The 20,903-nt window shown below is 38.8% G+C and overlaps 1 protein-coding gene across 1 annotated transcript in view; it reads right to left on the bottom strand.

Annotated features, from left to right (window-relative positions):
- Nucleotides 1–327: 327 nt before the first annotated feature.
- Nucleotides 328–20,903, bottom strand: part of GRID1 (glutamate ionotropic receptor delta type subunit 1) — a 524,523-nt gene continuing 503,947 nt past the window's right edge. Inside the window, exons 14-16 of the mRNA XM_080347389.1 lie at nucleotides 20,714–20,880; nucleotides 19,130–19,370; nucleotides 328–1,332 (exon numbers count right to left, since the gene is read on the bottom strand). Coding sequence (XP_080203515.1) covers nucleotides 904–1,332; nucleotides 19,130–19,370; nucleotides 20,714–20,880 — 837 coding nt within the window. The 3' untranslated portion in view covers nucleotides 328–903. The remainder of the gene's footprint in view (nucleotides 1,333–19,129; nucleotides 19,371–20,713; nucleotides 20,881–20,903) is intronic.

Below are 20,903 nucleotides of genomic sequence, written 5' to 3' on the forward strand. Positions count from 1 at the left end.
TGAGACACAAAAAAGAGCTGATCGGTTTTTCTTAAAAGCTTTACCCTTAACCTCAAACCTGTTGTTTATCAAAGCATTTATATATATTTAATATAATTCATATATAATATATATATGAATTATATACATTATATATAACACAATGCAGAAGGTTAAATAAAAGGAACCACACAGCAGACACGTAAAAACACAATTCAATAATTCTGTGCTTAAACTTAGAAACTGTGCAGAAATTTAAACTGTTGTTAGAAGGAAAAAGTTCTCTCTTTCTTCTGTTTATTATTTGTTGGATTTTAGTTATAATTTATGTTTAAAACATTTGTTACTGCTATGCTAATACCAGCTGTTACATTCTCTGAGTAAATTGCCATCTTGACTATGAAATAGTGTTCTGGGGAAATGAGAGATTTGAGCATGAACTTTCCTAGCAAAACCAGATAATTTTTTGCTCTCTCAATAAAACAGACAAAAAACCAAACAACAACAAAAAAAATCAACCAAACAAACTAAAAAAAAGGCAGAACCAAAAAAAACCCTAAACCAAAATGGGAGCGGGAAGGAAATAAGAGCTGAAATCCACAGAGAAAAAGAAAGTACAGCCTTCTGTCCCAGTAACTGGTCTTCTTTGGCACTTGAGAACGATCACAAGTAGTTTGCCTTTTTATTCATATAGAACAAAATTTACAAAGTCATTCATACATTTTTGTTTTGTTTTTTTTTCTTTTGCTTTTTACTGACTTTGAAAATTGGGAATATTCAAAATACACTTTTACCCCACTTCATTCTTTCATTATTTACAGGTATATACAAGAAAAATGTAACAGTTTGTTTTAATTTTTTTTTGTTGTTTCTTTTAAGTTTTGTATTAAAAAGCTCTGCTGGTTGTTTTACTGTTTATTTTCATCATATGGATGTTCCATGCGAGGGCTCCATTGCTTCTGGAATGACTCCCCCTGGCACAGACTGAAATGACATTGGGATCGGGGTTTTCACTGGACTCTGCCGAAACAGTCCTCCATTTGGCGACCGGTGTTTACACTGTATGGAGGGCATGGTGGCCGAGCTGCTCAGGGGCAGCGGCAGGTTGCTGCCCGAGGCAGCTGTGAGTGTCCTGCTGGCACCATGAGTTGTCTGTTCTGGTAAAAAGGTGGTGACAGAAAGTTGTGTGTTCTGATATTCGCGTACCGGCTCCAGGGTCTGAGTTGGCTGCATGCCACCAATCTCCAAGGCTGAGATCTCAATGGACGCTGGAGAAATCTGCTTGTGGGCTATGTCTTCATCAATTAAACTGTTCATGCGTCTATGGACCTGTTCCAGGTTCACTTCTTTGTCCTAGTGAAGAAGAAACCAAAACAATCAGTCCAAACACAATCACCAACCCCATCCGGCCCCCTTCCAGTTCTGTGTGCCAGGAGTTGTTGTTTATTCATTACATCTCTTCGATTTCACCTGTACCTATGCAAAACCTCAAGGCCTGCTCAGCATCTCCAGCTGAGAAACACATGCTGAAGAAAACATCAGCTCAATCTCAGCCTGCGAAAACACCGATGTTGTCAATACCATCCTCCTTGGAGGTAAACTGATGGCTCTGGGTCAGCTAACAGGAGCTGGCACCAAGGACAAGCGCATTCCACAAACTCTTTGTTCACTCTGAACAAACCCAGATAAAAAAAAAAGAAGCAGGCAAACAAATGAGCTGTGACTCCAAATTCCAGTGAGCAGCTCACCACCTTGTAACCACAAGATCTCTCACCACTGTCTCATCCAGCTGCAGTGCCTTTTCTAAGGAACATGTCAGTAAAACACTGCACAGTCTAGCTGACTCCAGGGTAGTTGCTTCATGTGCCAAAATCTACTGATTAGGGCTTGTGGTGCTGAAGAAGTCTTATTTTCCCAGTAGGAAGCCCTGGGTGGCCAGTGTAGTACATACTACAGACCTACTGGAACAGCACTGAGAGAGACCTACTCTGGGAGCTGTAGAGAGGGGACCACTCATTTGTGTTTTGAACAGTTGTGTTACCAGCTGTAACCTGTCTGTCATCTTGACATGTCATCTGGCAAATGTCTCTGGTTAGTGCCTGGGAGAGTAATGTTGGTCTTTAGAAAATGTATCACCATCTGAGAATGCATTAGCTAAGGGTTTCAGAATGGACTCCTGAAGAGACTTTCATCACCACTTGCTTAACGTTTTAGCCTCCAGGAGGAAATACAGCCAAGGAAGTCGTCTTTGAAACCTGAAGCAGTCGAGACCTACAATAGGCTGTTTATCACCTCGGCGCAGCATTCAGGCTGCTCAATTCGGAAAGCAATGAAACCGGCAGGGCAAAGGCAACCACCTGGGATGCTGTATGACTGGATTCTAATAGCTAGCATTGTACTGCCAATAAAAAGGTATTGTATTATATCATTTCTCTATATTTCATAAAGCACAGCTATGATCTGCAATTGTAGTTGTTTAATGCATGTCTAACATACAGAAGACTAACAGCAAAGCATCTATAAAAGCCCAACAGTCCTGGACCTGGAGAACTTCCCTGGTCTGACAGAAACCTGTAATTACATTAGGCAGCTAGCATGATTCCAGCCTAAAAAGCAGGAGCACACAAAATTTTTTATATTCCAGTGATTCCTGGATGCCCGCAGACCAACATGTTGGTAAAACCCGACACCAGCAGTCTTACCGATGTTCTGATTCATGCCAAAAACTAGGCTCTTGGAATAGAGTAGTATAAGGTGCCACTGCCACCCACTCCTCATGATCTCTTGCCACTGGTGTTCAGGTGGAGCACAGAGAAGTACAATATTGTTCCAGTGGTATCCACTGCTACACAACATTGCTTTCACCTATAAATTGTCAAGTCAACTCCAAAGCCCTTGATTCCAGTCAATGTCAACTACAGATTTGATTCTAACCCTCTGACTTAACACCACTTCTACATTACTCAAGAACTGTTGGATTTGCTGATCTCTGCATGGATTTGGAAACGTATTTGGAAACGTGTTACATGATGATGAACCCAAACCTGTGTCCTTAGCTTAGGCTAAATCCATATTGTTTTCAACTGGCATACAACTGTTCAACAATTACTGGTCTGAGTTGCACCTTGCACCTCCTTTGCTAATCAGTAGAAAATGAATTCCTACTTCATTTACACCAAAAATCTAACAAAGCTCCCAAGAATCTTTGGAATATCATCTTCCTTACTAGTATTTTTTTTTAAAAATACTGCTTTTTCAGGTAAATCCACCAGTCAGATAATTTTGAGTTACAGAAAATCAATGGACAATAAATAAAAAAATAAATATTTGTGGCAGAAAGGGACCATACAATACTGGATCAGATAACCCTTGCAGCTGCATTAAGTTCTTGCCAACAGCCATACCTGACCTGTCAGGCACTTAATTCAATAAGTTAGACAATGCACCAAGCTGGCAAAAACACCAAGGTTCTTTCATAAACTCTGTAGCTAGGGAATTTAATGGATTTGTAGTATAATGGCCAGACGATTACATAGATTTAATTCATAATTTTATTATATTTCTAGAATTAAGAATGTGGACTGGGGGCAAGTGTGAGAACTGTTCTTACACTATTCCCTGTTGGGAGTAAGGACTTGACCTCTATGGGCTGTGTTTTCCTCAGCTCTGGGCAATGAAATCTTGTTGCAAAGTTCTGCTTATCCACAAACTTCAGCTTCTACCACCTATGATGATTTCTGTGTCTAAGAAAGGTAACTCCCAGAGGCCTATTACATAATGGTTCTTTAGGTACCCTGTACTATTTATTTTCTCAAAAATGTTGCTAGCTTTGATTCAGACTCCTAGGTTGGCATCCTAGTTATCTGGGACCCATATTCGTTCATGGCTCATTTGCATTTTTCTGAGCCTTTGCCAGATACTAATGCCTTCTTCAGATCATTTCAAGTGAAAATAGACATCAAGATTTTATTTGTATTTGTATTTTTTGATTGCAAGCACATCCTCAGTGCATTCCATCTTGCTTTGCTACAGGAATAAATAGAATGTGACTGGGATAACTAGACAAGCCAGAGGGAAATGTAGAGTTTCAATATTTGCAACATGCAGTCATTAACTATTTGCAGAAGAAGAATACATTTGTGACTGAAGTGTGCTCTTTATTTGGAGCATCTGTGCACAAAAGGTCATAAAATTCAAAGGATGAATTAATCCTGGTTATATATTTATTTTAGCTCTTTTAAGACGTAAACATGAAGAGACACAGATGGGATGCTCCTAACAGAAATCTCCTGGTCCAGACCAGAGGGATTATCAAGCACCACGTGTTTTGGAACTTTTCCCTCTGCTGGCCTAACAGGGTTGCCCTCTTGTACTGTGTGCAATACAGCCCTGGGACACCATTCCTCAGAAAATGGTGAATTTGCAGTTGCTTAAGATTCACAATATACACTTATGTTTCACTGTGCTGAAGTTTTCATTATCAAGAAAAAGAAAAATGTAATTCCTGCACACAGACAACACATTTTATCTACAACAGAACACTTTATGAAGTAAATAGAGAAGTAAATGCTTGGGATTTTTTTTAAGGGGTAGGATTGGGGATTTCATTTGCCTAACTCTAAGCCCTTTTTCAGCAGTAAGGACAACTTTCTGGCCTTATTAGCAGCAGAAAAAACTTTTTAAAGGCTTCCAAGAGCCCAGAAATTCACATTATTCCTTCTTTTTGTTGTTAAAATAAAATGTTTGTAAAGGTTAAGGAAAACAACTCTGTCTCTGAAGAATAACAAAAACACATTTTTAAAGGTTCTCCCCTTTTTCTTTGTCTTATTACCTGAAGAGCAGCTAAATAACTAAATGTCAAGCTTTTCATGAAACTACCTTAATGTGGAATGAAGGATTTTTCAAATGTTTAAAAAAACCATAAAGATAAAATTTAGAAACCCTTTAGATTAGTTTGCTCTTACATTCTATAAGATTGCCTTGAATCCCAGTATTTATGGAAATGAAGGTAGGAAAGCTTTATTTGAGAAGCCAAGTTCTAGAATTTCTAAATTCTGAAAAACCTCATCTTTCTTTTCCTTTATTGTTTTCCTGGAAAATTCAGTAGCAAAGCATATTCTACTGAACAGTAACAAGGTAAGCAGAAAGAAGTCAAATGGTAATAAAGTCAGAAAAACAAATCTTAAATGTTATGATGTTTTGCTCCCTTGTCAGCTCATTGTTCTCCTTTATTTTTAGATCTAGAATTCTCATTAAATATGGGCTATTTGTTATAATTTCTAAGCACTTAGGCTGCATTTTCTTTCATTTCATGAGGCTTTGCTACCTTAACTGTGACATGGTAACGTAGCATTGCAAAAGATTTTCAAGCTTTTGGATGCTGTAACTTTTCTCTATTTTTGCATTTATCTCTGACAAAATTAATGAATTAAAATTAATAAAGTATTATAAATTAATAAATTGAAGCTTGGAGCCCAGGAATGGCAGCTGAATGGAAAAACCAGGAGCCATAGTGGAGCTTGCTGTGCTAGTTTTCTAGCACAGAGACTTCCCTTACCCAAAAGGGAGCCCCTCGGGGGAAGCCTCACTGCTCCTCCTCACAAAGGTTTTTTGTTTCAGCTACTCTTAGCTCCAGTTAGGTCTCCCCAAGAGCTGACTGAATGAGCTCCAAACGTAATACTTCAGTGTTTGTGACAGACACATTAGCAAAGGTTTTTTCTCTTTCTTTTTTTTTCTACTTAATATGCAAAACTCAGTTAATATTATAAATATGTCATATCTCCAATGCTTCATGCATATTCAACTTCACTTTTCATACACAGCTACATTGGATAAATGTATACGCTTGTGTTGCCAGAAGGAGATCAAATATTTTTACATTGGTACCTTCATAATTCTATTTTCAATATTAATGTTGTACTCCAAATACATCAGTTGAGGAAATTAATCAGTGAAGGGAAGAAAAAAATATCACGTGTAAGAAAAATGAATTATAAACACAGGCTTATCCTCCTCAAGCTTAAGGAAAACAGCTAACCAAACACTGCTGCTGGTCAGGAAATTATCTTATTCATAAATACCAATTTACATGTAATTCTTCCCCAAGGAGTTTGAGTTCTAGAAGAGTGAATGAAGGGCATGTTTCTGATACGTCCCAAGCACTTGATCATGAGTGACAGGCTCAATGGCCTATGACTGACAGTAGAAGCACACTTTGGCAACCGTTGGCATGGACTCGAAGGATTCTCACCAGAATTATTTGGGAACAAATAACCCTGCAGGACTGCACTTGCAAGAAACCATGATTCCCTTTTAGGACTAACCAAGTTTGGCCTTATCATGTGGAGACAAATTATGGCAAAATATAAATGCAGACAGGATGATTTACAGAGTAATCCATATTATTTTTCTAGCTTATTTTCCATGACTTTTGACAGTGGGCTCTAACAAAAGCATGTGGGCAGCCAGACTAAAAGAACATAAGCCTTCTTGGGAGGTTTGGAGTCAGTTACCATTGTCAAATTTGAGAAACACCTCACTGAGTGTTGGAAAGATATTGCCTACATCACAATAAGTACAATTAATTCAAAGGTAACACTGTTAGCTGCCAGGTGTGGAACAACTGGGATTTTCCTAAAGGAAGATTTTTGAGAAAAATATTTTTATTAAAGACACCAATGTGGCCTTTTGTTCTTACTCATTATTTCTTTGATCTTATCACGAAGTTCAAGAGAAGCCATTCAACAATATAAAAACATTGCAAGCTGATGAAGCAGTTTCAGTAAGGCCAAAGAGGGAGAACAAATGCCCGAAAAGGAAGGCTAGATATCTGCAGAAATTTGATGCTAAACTGTGCCAAAATGGTGATAAGTTGCATCTGTATCCCACACATGCGAATTAAGCCACAATAGACCAGAGGAGAAGAAAAAGACTTATGGTCCTGACCCTAAATATCAACCACTAAAAATTCAGAAATGTAGGCAATATGGGCAGACAGACACATACTTGGAGGGACTGTCGTGAATGTGTCGATACCTGCTGGTCAGATGCTGAAACAGTGCTAAGTGTTAAAAGCCTGTTAAAGTAGTTCTTAATAAGCCTCAGAAAATATGCAGAAAACAATGCCTGAGCATCTTTTAAAATAATATAGACTTAATCATCAATCATGGAGATTTCTCTTTTGTTTGCTTGTTGAAGGATTATCTTTCAGTGAGAGAATTAAACCATATTAGGTTGTCATTCTGTGAAATAACTATTTTGAAAAATATGGCAATTTTGTGATCAGGATGAAGGTTCAAAATTTGAGTTAAGCCCCTGCCTCAGACAGACATTTCCTTTTCTGGTCTTGACCAGGTCACATACCAGTCCCTCTACGATCCATATAAAACACCTCTTAACCCACACACATATATGTTAAAAAATACGAGTATCAGCTGTCATGAGACACAGACCAATGGAAGGCACACGTATACCAGCTAAGCAGAAAGGAAGTGTCCGAGGCACTTCCATGCACAGACAGACATACTGCAGAACTGAAAAACAGCAGAGAAATAAAATTGAAACTGCGAGGTTTCCATGTTCGGGCACCCACAGGCTACTCTCAGCTCAGAGTCAAACCCCACAGCTCCCAGCTCCTGTCTGTGGGATTTCAGACATCATGGATTCAAACATTTAGCTTGTTAAGGAGAAATGAAGAAGCAGCAGCTCGGCATATGTACATTTGTTTAAGATTATTTTGAAATTCTGTCTTCACCCAGGGTCATTATCATTACTTTCAGCTGCAGCTACTGCATATGTAAAGCTGTAATTTTAATTTATTCCAGGAGGCTCTGACAGAGTAGCAAAACCAGACATAATTAGCTTGCTTGAGAAGAAAAAGTAGTGATGATGTATGTAATAGATACGCTGCAAAACAATGACAGCACAGTATGGTGTTATATTAATACAAATAACCCGTTTTTAATAAGACTCAGTTTGCCACACTCATTATTCTTGAGATTCCACAGTCGACAATGCAGTGAAATGCAGACAGACGTGTAAACAGATGCAGCAATGATGTATGTTTGCTGTCATTAATTTAACACAGGCAACTGACCTAGTCAAATGACACTTAATGTTACGTAAAATTTGTGGAGTGGTTTCTGAATGTACTCTGCTAGATGCTGGTGTGGCTGTAATAATATCTTATTAGAAATAAGGACAGAGGAACCTCAAGACCCTACTTGAAAAACTACTTTTATAAACAGGCCCAAATCTGCAATCAAGGTTCTGCTCTTATAAGTGGAAACTATACCATGTATTTTAAATTAGCAATTAACTAATCTGTCATCTATAAAACAGCTGTTAGAAGAATGCATTGAGACTGACATTCATTGGTGTCCAGTAGACTGTTATCCAATTGAAAGAACAAAAGAAACGAGTTTTGCAATGTATTAATGTGTAATCATCTTCAAAGAAACAAAACTTCATAAAAAATATGTACAAGAGGCCACCTTATTCACTAGGAGGTGCTCTCCTTCACCAGAGAGCAGAAATTCTTTTGTGAAGAGACAGTAAGATTCTTTTCCTTCTAAGTAAACCTGAAAAAAAAAGAGTGAGAAATAACAGAACACTGCAAAGACAATGTTACTGTGACAGAAAATTCTTACAAATACATGGCCAAAGTTTATTCCCACCTACCTACAGCCAGAAAACACCTGTAATTGGTGAAAGGAATGAAGCATTACCAAAAAACCTAGAGACCGATGTAGCAACAGTGACTTGCTACAGAATGACTACAAGCAGCAACGGTTTCAGGAAACAGGCCGTGTCTCCCCACACTCATGTTTCCCTTTTATTCAAATTGGATTTATCTAACCTGAAGTCACATCTAGTCAGGGATCTAGTTCTGCAGATGGCTGTGACTGTCTCACAGTCTGTGTCTGTGAGCCTTCTCAAGAAATTCAGCAATGAGCTCTTCACCACGCCGCTAAAGCTGAGGATGCACACCAACTTAAACCAGCTAAACTTCTGTCTTTGTTCTACTTTCTGTCTTCAACTGCATCAGCACGTTATGGAACTGTGTGAATGAATATGCAGATGATGTACCAATGGGACATGCATCGCACATTTGGTGACAGCAGGTAGCCCCACAGTCTCTTGCAGTGATCTGCTCCCACATTCACCACAATTAACTCAGTGCAATCGCAAAGAAACGCTGGCTATTCCTCACAATCAACAGCAGATTCAAACCTGCAAGGTAAAACGGTGTGATAGCATCCTCATTTGTTACTCAATACAAAACAGGAATACCTCAGCCTCATGCTGAGCTATTCAAGCTTTAAAAACCTTACCAACCTTGGTTCATAAGCATTAGAAGCTGGTGACTCAACTACAAAGAAAATGAATGACTAGTTTGCATTTTACATGTTTCCACAATTTTCATGAGGTTAAAAATAAACATTTTTCAACGTAAGCAGCAAAATGCGGTATTGAATGAGTGCGGGTTGATGAGCATGCCAATGTCACTGCAAAGGAACTCTTTTAGGAGAAAGGAAAACTTGCACATGGGGAAACCTTGACTGTGCATACACTGCATACATTGTATTTACAGGCATTTCCAACAACACAAAGGTGAGGTTCAAGGGAACTTCCACAAAGAGGTAAAGATGAGGAGAAAACTAGCAAGGATTCATCTATGCAGGCATTTTCAACAACAAACCAGTTATCTGTATGTTTATTATAAATTCTCACCATGCTTCTGAGGCCCAGCCTCACATCATTGGCCATCTCCACATAGAAAGGGAAAGGAAGATATGGGAAGAAAAAAAAAGGATCAAGATAGTGAGGCTAATGAAGTAATTATTATTTCATTCTTTTTAGCAAACCATATACTTATTACTTCTTATTCTTCTGGTTTGAAATAGCAAATTCTAGCCACTGCAAACAAAGAGGATGGCCCTGAAGAGGGTGGTGTATTTCAGAATTCAACTACATCTAAAATGACTCTGTGGGGTGATAGATTGCTCTTTTATGAAGTAAAGATTAGATTCACAAAAGTTCTGTCTCAAAACTCACTAAAAATCAATGGTTTCTTTACATTGTGTTACACAGTTTAAAAATCATAATTTATTATCTAGTCTATAAGGGATGTAATTTTTCACTCTGCTGAGCCCAAAGCAAAGCAACACTACCCTGTAACAGTCTGATTTATTCTGCTGGAGCATCAGGCATAACAGATTGCTCTATCATCATCATCCTTCACCATTTCAGACTAGTAAAGTCCAAGTCTCAAAAGTTCCCATTTTTTTCCTATTATGCCAAGAGTAGAAGAGAGAGTTGGGACAGGAGGCACAAGGAGTTGCTTCTACAACCAGCAACAGTCATCTCACAAAACCCCTTCTCTCCACTGCTGCTGTGAGAAAGCTTTTGAAAACTCTTATTCTTGACTATTAGTCACAAGTATTTTAATTAAACACTGAATTTTGAAAAGGTTTCTGCACCCCCATTCAGGGCTGTATTTTGGAAACTGCCCAAGCTCCTATTTGAACATGAGAAGATATGGCCAACCAGATCATTAACATAGCTCACCATAATAGAAACCTGACCAACAATTTCCCAAAAGAGAACTCTTGGATGCTGAATACTTCTGAAGAAATAGTACTTGTTATGTTGAGTAAAGGATGGTTCTGAACTTGCGGAAAATCATAATCAAACCATTAACTTTGTGTTTTGTTTCGGTTTTCTTTAATAGTATTTTCCACAATATTAATACCTTTGATTCTTTAATATTTTGCCAGTATTGAACACAGGTTATTTCAGGTACTATAAAATTATTTAAATTCAATGGATAAATAGATTCATAAATCGTTTTTTAATATTAATGTAAGACAAGCTCAGTCTTCAGCAATCCACTTCAATGAACATGTAACTTCCAGTTTTTGCTTTACACGTTGTTGGTTTCAAAGCAACTCACATTTGATCCTACAACACTAAAATTAGTGAAGTGTTTTAGTGATCTGGGTGAGATCAGGATCAAACTCTTATCTAATTTTAAGTACATGTTTAAATGTTTAGTTGCATTAAGGCCTAAGATACTTTATAAACCACAAAAATGTAAAAAAAAATTTAAGAAACCAAACACATTTTATTTTTTTTTTTATTATTTTAAACTTCTACTGATTTCGTTATCACTGAACATTCAACATCCCCTTAAAAAGTCAACTTTAAAACACCCCTGTAGGCTGAGATAAAATTTACAAACATTAGCTCCGCAAACATTGTGTGAAGAATCTAAAAGAATCCAACACATTAAGGCTCCAATTCAGTAAAATGCATAAGCTCATGCCAAGCACATGAGTAGCCACAGAAGTTCTCTGTGATAGGGGTTGTAATGCAACTTAAGCAAGTACTCAAATTCATCACCAAACTGGAACTTTAAACAGGTTGTTTCTTTCCTACTTCCTTGCATAACAACATTAATTTTTTAAGCTTATTCCTATATTTTCCCGTTCCCCTAAGGTTCACACTGAGTAAATCCAGATTATGTCCCTAAGAATCCCATTACCAGGGCTTTCTTATATGACTGAAAGAAAAATTAAACCAAACACAAAAATCCTTTCCTTGCAGCCAGGGAAATACACTGGAATCAAACTTGAATGCTTCAATACTGCTTTGGGTAGCATGAGCCTGGGCCTGATGTCATTAATCACAGGGTTGACATGTCACTTTTAAATGCATTGCAGCCTTGATCTAAATCTATGATGATCAATAGCAAGAGCTGACTGATTTCATTGGACTCTGGATAACCACACTGTCTGTGACCAGATACCAGACAATATCTGCTTCACTGTTAAAGACCCTCTAAGGAGACGATCTTGTTTCTTCCCTCATGTAAGAAGCCAACACTGAGTTAGTTAAGATGCCCTTCCGGCTATTATCAGTTTTTGTAAAAGGCAATTTATATATTATACCTCCACTTTTCTTTTTTTTTTTTTTTTCTGTTTTCTTTTAAATTATTCTTCTGGCTTATATTTCTTCATCAAACAACATTATGTTTTGCATTCTGGGATGTCTGATTCCTAACACCACTATTCTGATTTTAAAATGCTAGTTAAATGAAGTTTCTCAGCTCATTACATTCAAAGCTAGTTTGAAATTGAATTTCTAGATGGCATTAAAATGCATTATTTTGCCAGTTTTTGCATTATTTATTTTCCCCAAAAAAAAACCTTTATTTATTTTTAGAAAAGTAGAATACAATACAGTGGTACAAACAAATGATCATTTATATGCAAGTGAGCAAAAAATGTACAAAGATTTCAGACATGTCATAAAAATACAGAAAAAAAATAATTTAAAATAAAAACCAGATAAAATATAGAGGACATGCAATGAAGGGAAAATAAAATATCAGTTTGATGATCTCAAGTTTCCTTTCACTCTCAAAAGGAACCATCCCTGGAGAAATCAAATTGTCAGATAAAAAGATAACACCACAAAGGAGACAAGGTAAATGAAGTGACAAAGAAAAAGACAAGGAAAGTGAAAATAATGGTGAAAGCATAAGATTTTAATAATCAAAAATAACACTGCAGACACCATGCTGAAATTACAGAAGCCTCAATTGCCATGGAATAATATCTGATTGGAGAACTGAAGTGAGATGAATACGGTGCAAACCACAATTCTCAGCAGTGATGGATTTTGACCCATTGGACTCAGAGCTGCTAGCTCATATTTCCACTCCTAAGGTATGCTGGGTTTCATCATCTTCTAATTCCAATGTCCTAGTGGGTAACTTTCATGACTGCTAAAGCTGAAAAAATGGATTTTTGAGGTAGGCTGGAATTTGCATATCTTCAAACAGGAGAACTTAAGGCAGATCACACAAGGCTGCCCTGGCCACAGATACAGGTTTTATTTCTTTCATCCTGCATACTACAGATACATTTGTGATATTTTTTAGAGTAATTTTGCTGCCTCTCACTATCCTATAGAGTTAAAAAGTATTGCAGAGTCTAGACTTTCTGAGATTTAATAACATTTAAAACATTATGAAGCTGGGAGCAGTCGGAAAGATGCTGTTACTAGAACACAAGCTTGTTCCCACTCTGGACAGTACCTGAATTGTTACCCACTTTTAATAATTTAAAAATAAAAAGTGAGAACAGAAAAGTGAAGAAAGTCTGTTGAATAAAATGATTTGGCAGAAGCATTAGATAGTTAAAAATAACAAACTAAGCTGTAAAGACTGTGGTTGTTAATGAATTATAAATTTGACACAAGTTAGGAGGCAATGACTAGTAAGCAACTCAGGGCGTGGAAAATGATGCTATTCCTGAACCAGTAAAAAACCAGAATCTTCATGCACTACAAACACCCTGGGCACGGTTTCTGAAACACTCACATTGCTAGGGGTAGCACAGCTGGTTTGGAGAAAATACATTTCTGATTTATAATACATACTATCTGAGCTAAGAATCAAACTTCTTGAGATCATTCTGACATTGTCTTTCAAGAGCTATATTAACAATAAGTGAATCAATATCACCTTTTATGGGAGATGCAACAAGTACCAGCTCCCAGCAAAAAAAAAATGTTCCTATAAAAGTGACTAATCTTCTTTGATGTGGAGTTGCCTGTTAATTCGGTGTTTAGTGAGCACATCTTGTGCACAGTGAAAAACATGGGAATTCAACTTCCTTTCCATTAATAAGATGATATTTTATCTTTGCTTCTAAGTTCTCATTGTTTTGGAGACTACTATGTGGATGAACTAGGAGTGCTTTCTTAATAGTTCTGAAGAGAACTCAGAAGTAATAATCTTCAAGGGGAATAGTACATCAGAGTACGACATAGCCGATAAAGCACAGAAGATGCTGGGGAGCCCATTAAAGTCAGTGGCTACACTTGATCACAATGACAATGAAGATCTGAAAACTGTCTTTCAGTGTGTCAAATGGAATAAAAGATACCAACAACCTGATGAAGTGGTGAAGCACTTGGCAGTTAAATGATCCAAATTACATTATGGCTTACTGTTATCACAAAATAAATGCATAGGACTCACATCAAAAGATATAGAAATCCAGAGGTAATTATTGAAAGCCTGACATTTTTACGGTACCAGATTTCAATACATTTATCTGATTGCTTCGGTTACTCAAAAGGGACATAGAGTGACTGAACAGAAATTCCAGAATAAATACTAATTTTCTTTTTTTTTTTTTTTTTATTTACAAAGTTATGAAGCTTATCAAAGTCAAAAGATTAGATATTAGAATTGTAGACTGTGTAGCAGCTGTGTAAATTCAAGATGTAAGTTAAATTTCACTGTGAGTATAGGACGGCTGGGTATTAACAACAAAGAGAGGATGATTACAAACTCTAGAAAATCTGATCTGAAAGAGATGACCCAATGTAAACTTTCCTGAATTCAAAAATAAGGGCATTTAAACATTACTAGATATCTTTCCAACTTTAAAGATTTCAAACTTGAGTCCTAATAGAAGAATGCAGCATGGTATTGCAGCTATTTATTTTTTCTTGATGTTGGAGCTAATCTTTCTTTTGTTAATCTGATTTGATAAGGATTAAATGAATTAAATGAATTAAAAGGAATAACACTAAGATTTTTACAACAGAAGTCATTAGAAACATTTTTTTACAAATCTAATTCTAATAGTATAAAAATATCTTGTATCAACATCCTGAAAATCAACGCACCCTTCACTCTTCTAGCAAGAAATTTCACTATTCCTTACATGATAGAATTCTGAACCAATGGCAACTGTGTTTTTGGAAAAGTAAACTAAGCCAATCTTTTCTGAAGATTTATCTTAATCAACAAACTTAATGGGTCAAAACAATACTGTTTTTTTTAAATGTGTGGAGTAGATTTTCTTCATATGTGAACAATGTAAAAAATATTCCAATTGGAAGTAGTCTCCATCTGAAATAACTCCTCCTATAAGGTCTCTACAAATGTAGATCAGATTAACATCAAAGTCCAAGTTATGCTGTCAGGTTTCAAAAGCAGCTTCCTGTTCCTCCCAGTTACATGGTTAACACTGCATCTTTCACACTCATTGTATTTAAGAGTTGTGATTTATACCACACAGACATATAAAGCCTTGAATACCTCGATGTTCTGGCTCAAGCTAAGCTACATAAAAGCCAAAGGAATATGAATTTGAAGAGAAAGACAAGAAACTGGCCAATACCAACACCTTCATGTCAGCTGAAAACATTTCTCCAATGCTAACGAAGGCTGCGCACATTCCTCCAGCCACAAACTTCACAGACCCTTGCCATACAAAATGAAAAGTCTCTAAAACAATCCTTCCTCTCTCTCTCTCCGGCAAGCTGCATGGTCACCCAACCCTGTCATAAATCTGCTTGAGCAGTCATGCATCCACCTTCTCAACATCTCTTTGTTTTTTGAGCTGGCAGTTGTTGGCATGATTCAGACTACCAAGCAGGTCACATCAAAGAGAGAATGTTACACGAGGGCTCTGTGAGTTATAACAGCTCCTCATTCAATCCTGAATCCACTGGAATTTTCTTCAATGGATTTAAAAAGCTTATAACAGAATAAGGGTCACAGAAGTCAAACGCTGCCTCCTTGTCCTTCACCTCATGAAGTGACTTCAGCATGAAGTTACCACCAAATTTTAATCTTAGGCTGCAAGAAAATCAGTCCCTTCTGTAACCCTCCACAAGCTCTGCACTTCATAGAAGAAAATGCTTGGAAAACAATCTGGTTTCCACAATTTTTAGGTGACATCACAACACTTGTGTTTGGCCAAAGCCTTCCCTAAAAGCAAAATCAGTAGCATGACTTAAGTTTGCAGCTGTTATAGAGCTAACGACTTGACTGGAGTCTCAGATGCAGCTGAGAGGCAGGTTTTAACATTCTGTATATACTATGCATACCATAGCTCCATTATTATGGCTATTGCTGTAGAAAAGCTCGATAATACCCAGTGACAGAAATGAGATACTCTGAATACACACCTCTAGCAGATAAAATCCTCTTTTTGCTTTTGCCCCCCTAAGCAATGTTCAGCCACTGTTCCTGACCCAAGCAGAGGGATCCTCAGGACTCAACACTCCCATCATCTGTGGATCCTGTCTTTCCAAAGTTTTGAAACCTGGTTCTCCTAAATACATTAAAAATCTTCAACCAATCTGTACCATTTCTTCTGAAACTTGGTTTCGCAATTTTGCAATTCCACTGCAATCCCTTCTCACTAGTAGTAGGTAAATAAAATATCTCTGCCCCACTAATCTACCTAGAAATATCTGCTACAGTGGTTTGCTAATTTATCTGAGTGGCTGTTGTGGTCACTGTGACTGGTTCCCCTGCTCACAGTCCCCAGGCCACCATCTTGCAGGTGGGCAGCCATTACCCATGGGCCAGCTGGTCATGTACCCACTTCCAGCTGCCTGGGTCCATCAGAACAAGGTGCAGTGCCCTCGTTGTGCCCTGCCTGGGGAGAGGGGCTGCAGCCACCATGGGGCATGGACTCCCAGCTGGGGACACTGCCCTTGGCTGCTGGGCCAGTTCTGGTGTGCACTGGGAGCTCAGGTGATGGTTCACATATCACACGACCCTTCTGCAGAGGGTTGGGCCAGAAATAAAGCTTGGATGACAACAACAAAGTGGCCATGTCATGGTTAAGCAGAGGGTCCCTGAAGACCTTGCCTGTCCCTGGCACTGGGCACAGTCACCCTTCCCTCCAGCTGCTCTGACCTGGGCCACCAGTGCTTCTAGCTGCCTGCCTGTCAATGCACCCACCTGTCCTTTTCAGGGACCTCTCAATGTGTTCGATCCTGCCTGCCCCACGTGTCCTCCCTGTGCTTTCCTCCTGGTCGGCGCAGCCTGTGAGCCCTTGTCCCTGGGCCCTCTCCTCAGGAACAAGCACTTTCTCTTCCAACCTTAACACTTACTCATGCCAGGGCTCCCATAGTCTCTGGTCTCTCTTTCTCAGCAGCACCCACAACACCAACCCTTTCTGAGCCCATTTGTGTGTGCTGTGCCCGAGTTTAATTTGCTTCCCTTAACCCAGACTGGCTGCCGACTCAGTTCCACAAATAGGTCATCTTCCCAAGTATGGCTACACCAACTGGGTAACTTCGGTATACTTTAAAAAATGGAACCTTAAAATTATTCTATTCTTTGTCACAAAAACTGCAAAAGATGATGTACAGAGCAACCATAACCAAGAATGCACTGGAGGGAAAGGGGAGGAGGATGAGAGGTATGGGAAGGGGAGAAAAAAGATCGTAGGGGCAGGCAGATATGTGTAATAATCCTTTTTATAGATATAAAAAGAGAAAAGAAAGGGATGGGCAAAAGGAAAACACTTAAACTCCAGATGACAGATAATTTTTCAGAGATGGAATCTGAGTATTTAAAACTTCTAGCAATAAAAAAGTAAATGATTTCACCATACCTATACAAAACTCTGCTTTTGGAGCATATTCTCATCTCACTCTACAAAGATACACAAAGGTGAGTCCCTGAGCGTAAAGAGTGGAATGCATTGCAGAGTATGGCAAGAAAAATACTTGTGCACGTGCAGCATGAGAACGCTTTGGACAACGTCTCTGCCCCTTTTCCAGCCAGGATGTCACAGCAGGTATCGAGCTGTCGATTGCCAGGGTTCAGGCCTTAGCAATGCTAACATGGAGTGGGACCTTTGGGGTTACGTCACAGCAGGACTGACCTCTACAAGGCAGCAGGGCAAAATACTACAGTATTTAAGCAAAGAGCAATTAAATATGCACTTCTGTTCATATGAAAGATTCTTTATAAGCAAGAGTACCTACTCATGCTCACCCTGTTTCTGCTTTTGGACTGCGGCATTGTGCAAAGTGGAGACATGCTTCCTATAAGCAAAATTTCCCTTTTGCTACTATATGTTGTAGTGTCACAGGCAAGTGACTTTGCAGCTTTGTCCCACAAACATGGTACAGATGTTTATCACCAAGCACTTGATGGATGAATTCAAATGGGAGAAGCAAGAACTCAGAAGAATGGAATCTTACTGATAAATATTTCACAACATTACAAACTGCAACATATATCTTCAGATCCCATTTGCCAGAATTGCTTACAGGTGATAGGTATGTCAATTAGTGTAGTACTCCTGGCAACCTGAGAAACGTAGATTGGAATTGATGGGCTATGTACTATTTTCCAGCTGTAGTGCAGCTCGCTGCTATTATTTGCTTGTAACAAACATCTGTTCCAAGACAAAAGCACCCACAAATGCCTCAGTGTCTCCAAAATTACAAGAGGTTAGTTTGTTAAACATTTAATCTAGGTAAGCAGATACAGGCTTCATGCAAGACAGATCTGAATATTATTCTATCATAGCATTGCTAACTATTACTCACTGCTGTGCACGAAAACTTCAAACCAAGAAATTATCAGATATATTTTCCTAGGTAAAGTATGTCATATTAAGGTCAGTTTACTCAGAGCACCTACTTTCAGAAGTAAAACTGATTCAAAAGAAACGAATCATTTCAACAGTGTCATGGCAATATGGCTTATTCAATTAATAACTAGCTGGCTTATTTTTAATTACTCATGTACCTCTTCAAACTCAGCCTAGGTCAACCACAAAGGAAAACAGCTACCAGCTGCTGGCAGCTGCACAGCCTGTGCAAGAGGGACATGGTTCTCGCTGCTGATGGATGGGGTCTCAGATCAGAGAAAAAATTACCGCAGATGGCACAACCGTGTGCACATGACTGGCCTCCCTGTCAGTCACAGCAGAGAGGCTGAGGGCATGTTTCTGAACTACTCTCTTACCCCTAAAGATGATCTCTCCAGGTCAGGGTTGAGGCACATTGGTGGGACAATGTGGGGAAGTTTGCACTGCTGCTGCCCATGCTGTACCTGCTCTATAAATAAATAGAGGACTTTAGTCTCCAGGGCTGTCAGTTGGGCACCTTCCATGTGCACAAAAGACATGTTTTGTTTTCTTTATTTGTTTAGAAACAACCACCCAAAAAGTTATATGCAAAGCTTAGTATGGCGAATCAAAATAAATCAAGTGTACTGTATGAGAGCACCTAAAATACCACAACTTCCACTTGCTCTCTCTTTCTTTTGTGTTTTCTACTTTTAATTGTGATAAGAATAAAAGTTATGGACCTCTTTCGGTGTTTCTTGATGACAACGGTTGCTGTTCCACCACAACTCCAATGCTGCCACCAAGCACGCAAGAAGAAGGCCTATTGCTAAAATGCAGAAAACGCCTGCAAAACTGTGAAGCTTGAGGGCCTTCCCATCTGTCTGTGCATTTGTATGGCTATTCAGGTCACAACGTCCCATCCGTGGCCACCATTTCTGTTTAAGAACATCCAAATCTCCGCTTTCTTGCAACTCTAAGATCCTGCAGAAATTTGAAAAGACAAGTATTATTTTAAAGGATACTTTTTCACAGTTTTTTTTTGTCTTTTCTGTATGTTGCATAGCTCTTCAATTTACCATCCCACAATTCAAAACTCCATCCCACTACCACTATGTAGTATTTTTCACCTGAAATGCCATTATACCAGGATTTCTTTCTACTCACAGCAGCAGGCAAACTCCACTCGGTAAGTTTAGGAAAAGAAGAGACTGTCAAAAATTCCACTGCAATGCAAGAAGTATTTCCAAGAGGAATCACTGTATTTATTAGTCATGGCTGATTTGGCTACATTCAGCTGCAACAGCCGATGCCACTAGTGAAATGCTCAACCCACTTCACTGCTGCTCTCCCACAATAATTTCAAAATCATGTGAGACTAAACATGCTACTATTTGTGCACCACTTAATACATATCTGTTTCAGCAGCGACCAACTCATTTACTTCAGCAAATGTACTTTATTCAAAAGGATTTTACTTCAATGTTGTTACTTCATATCTGAATTACTGTGTTAGCATTTGCTAATTAAACACTGTTTTGCCTCTTGTGAAGTGTCCTTTCTCTCCATGAATGATTCATTTTGGATTTGGTTTGACAACTGTTTTAGCTGTTTATTAACAACCTTTTCTCCTGAGGCAGCTTTGTCTCTGGTTTTGCAGCTGGAGCGTTACCCCTTTTTATAAAGAAAGAGCAAGATGAGGAAATCTTGCTTCAGCTCCTTGCCTGGAGCGGAGCACCCGCTCACCTTCTGCTAAGGCCACACATGCCTGCACAATTGCATCTCTTCATTTCAGTGTACGCATTCACATGAAAAAGACATTCCTAGCGGATAGCTCAGAGACCACTAAATGGCAAAGTCTTATAGTCTCATAGTCTTGGCAATCCCATGCAATACTCAGCAGTTCTTGTTTTCCTGTACCATGGTGAGGCTGTGACATGTCTCTCCACCCTAAAGGATAAACCAGGGGGTTATTACTTGCTTACTGCAGGGAGCAAAACATTGTTTCACAGCCTGCAAAATGTAGCATGAATCAAAGATCTCTCTTCAATCTCTCCCGCAGCTCATACAAATCTCTGAAGACATCAGTCCCTTTTCTGTCTGCCTGGACAAGCGAGGCCACAAACCCTCTCCAGACCCCTCCTCCCTAAGCAGATGCACAGGGAGCAGAAGTAGCAGCTTTGTTGAAGCCTGAGCTCCTAACCTCTCTGCTGTCACTTATTGACTGTAATTTATTCAATAACTGCCAAAATTAACATGAACCACACCTGGGATGCCTTGCTGGTTGTAGAGAGGAATCCTATGAAATGAGCTTTGTTTCAGTTTACCTCTGGGAGAAGAGATCTCTGTACGGGCTTCCATGCTGGAGTGCTATCCCATATCCTTTGCTGCTGATGCTGTTTCCAATGACTGTCACAGAGCAATCATCATCTGTCAGCGCAGCATATTCCACCACCGTCACATCCCACAGGAAAGCATAGTTTCCTTTCTTTGCCTGTAAATATAGCATGAACACAA

Source organism: Nesoenas mayeri (genome assembly GCF_963082525.1).
Source record: "Nesoenas mayeri genome assembly, chromosome: 7".
Lineage (NCBI taxonomy): Eukaryota > Metazoa > Chordata > Aves > Columbiformes > Columbidae > Nesoenas > Nesoenas mayeri.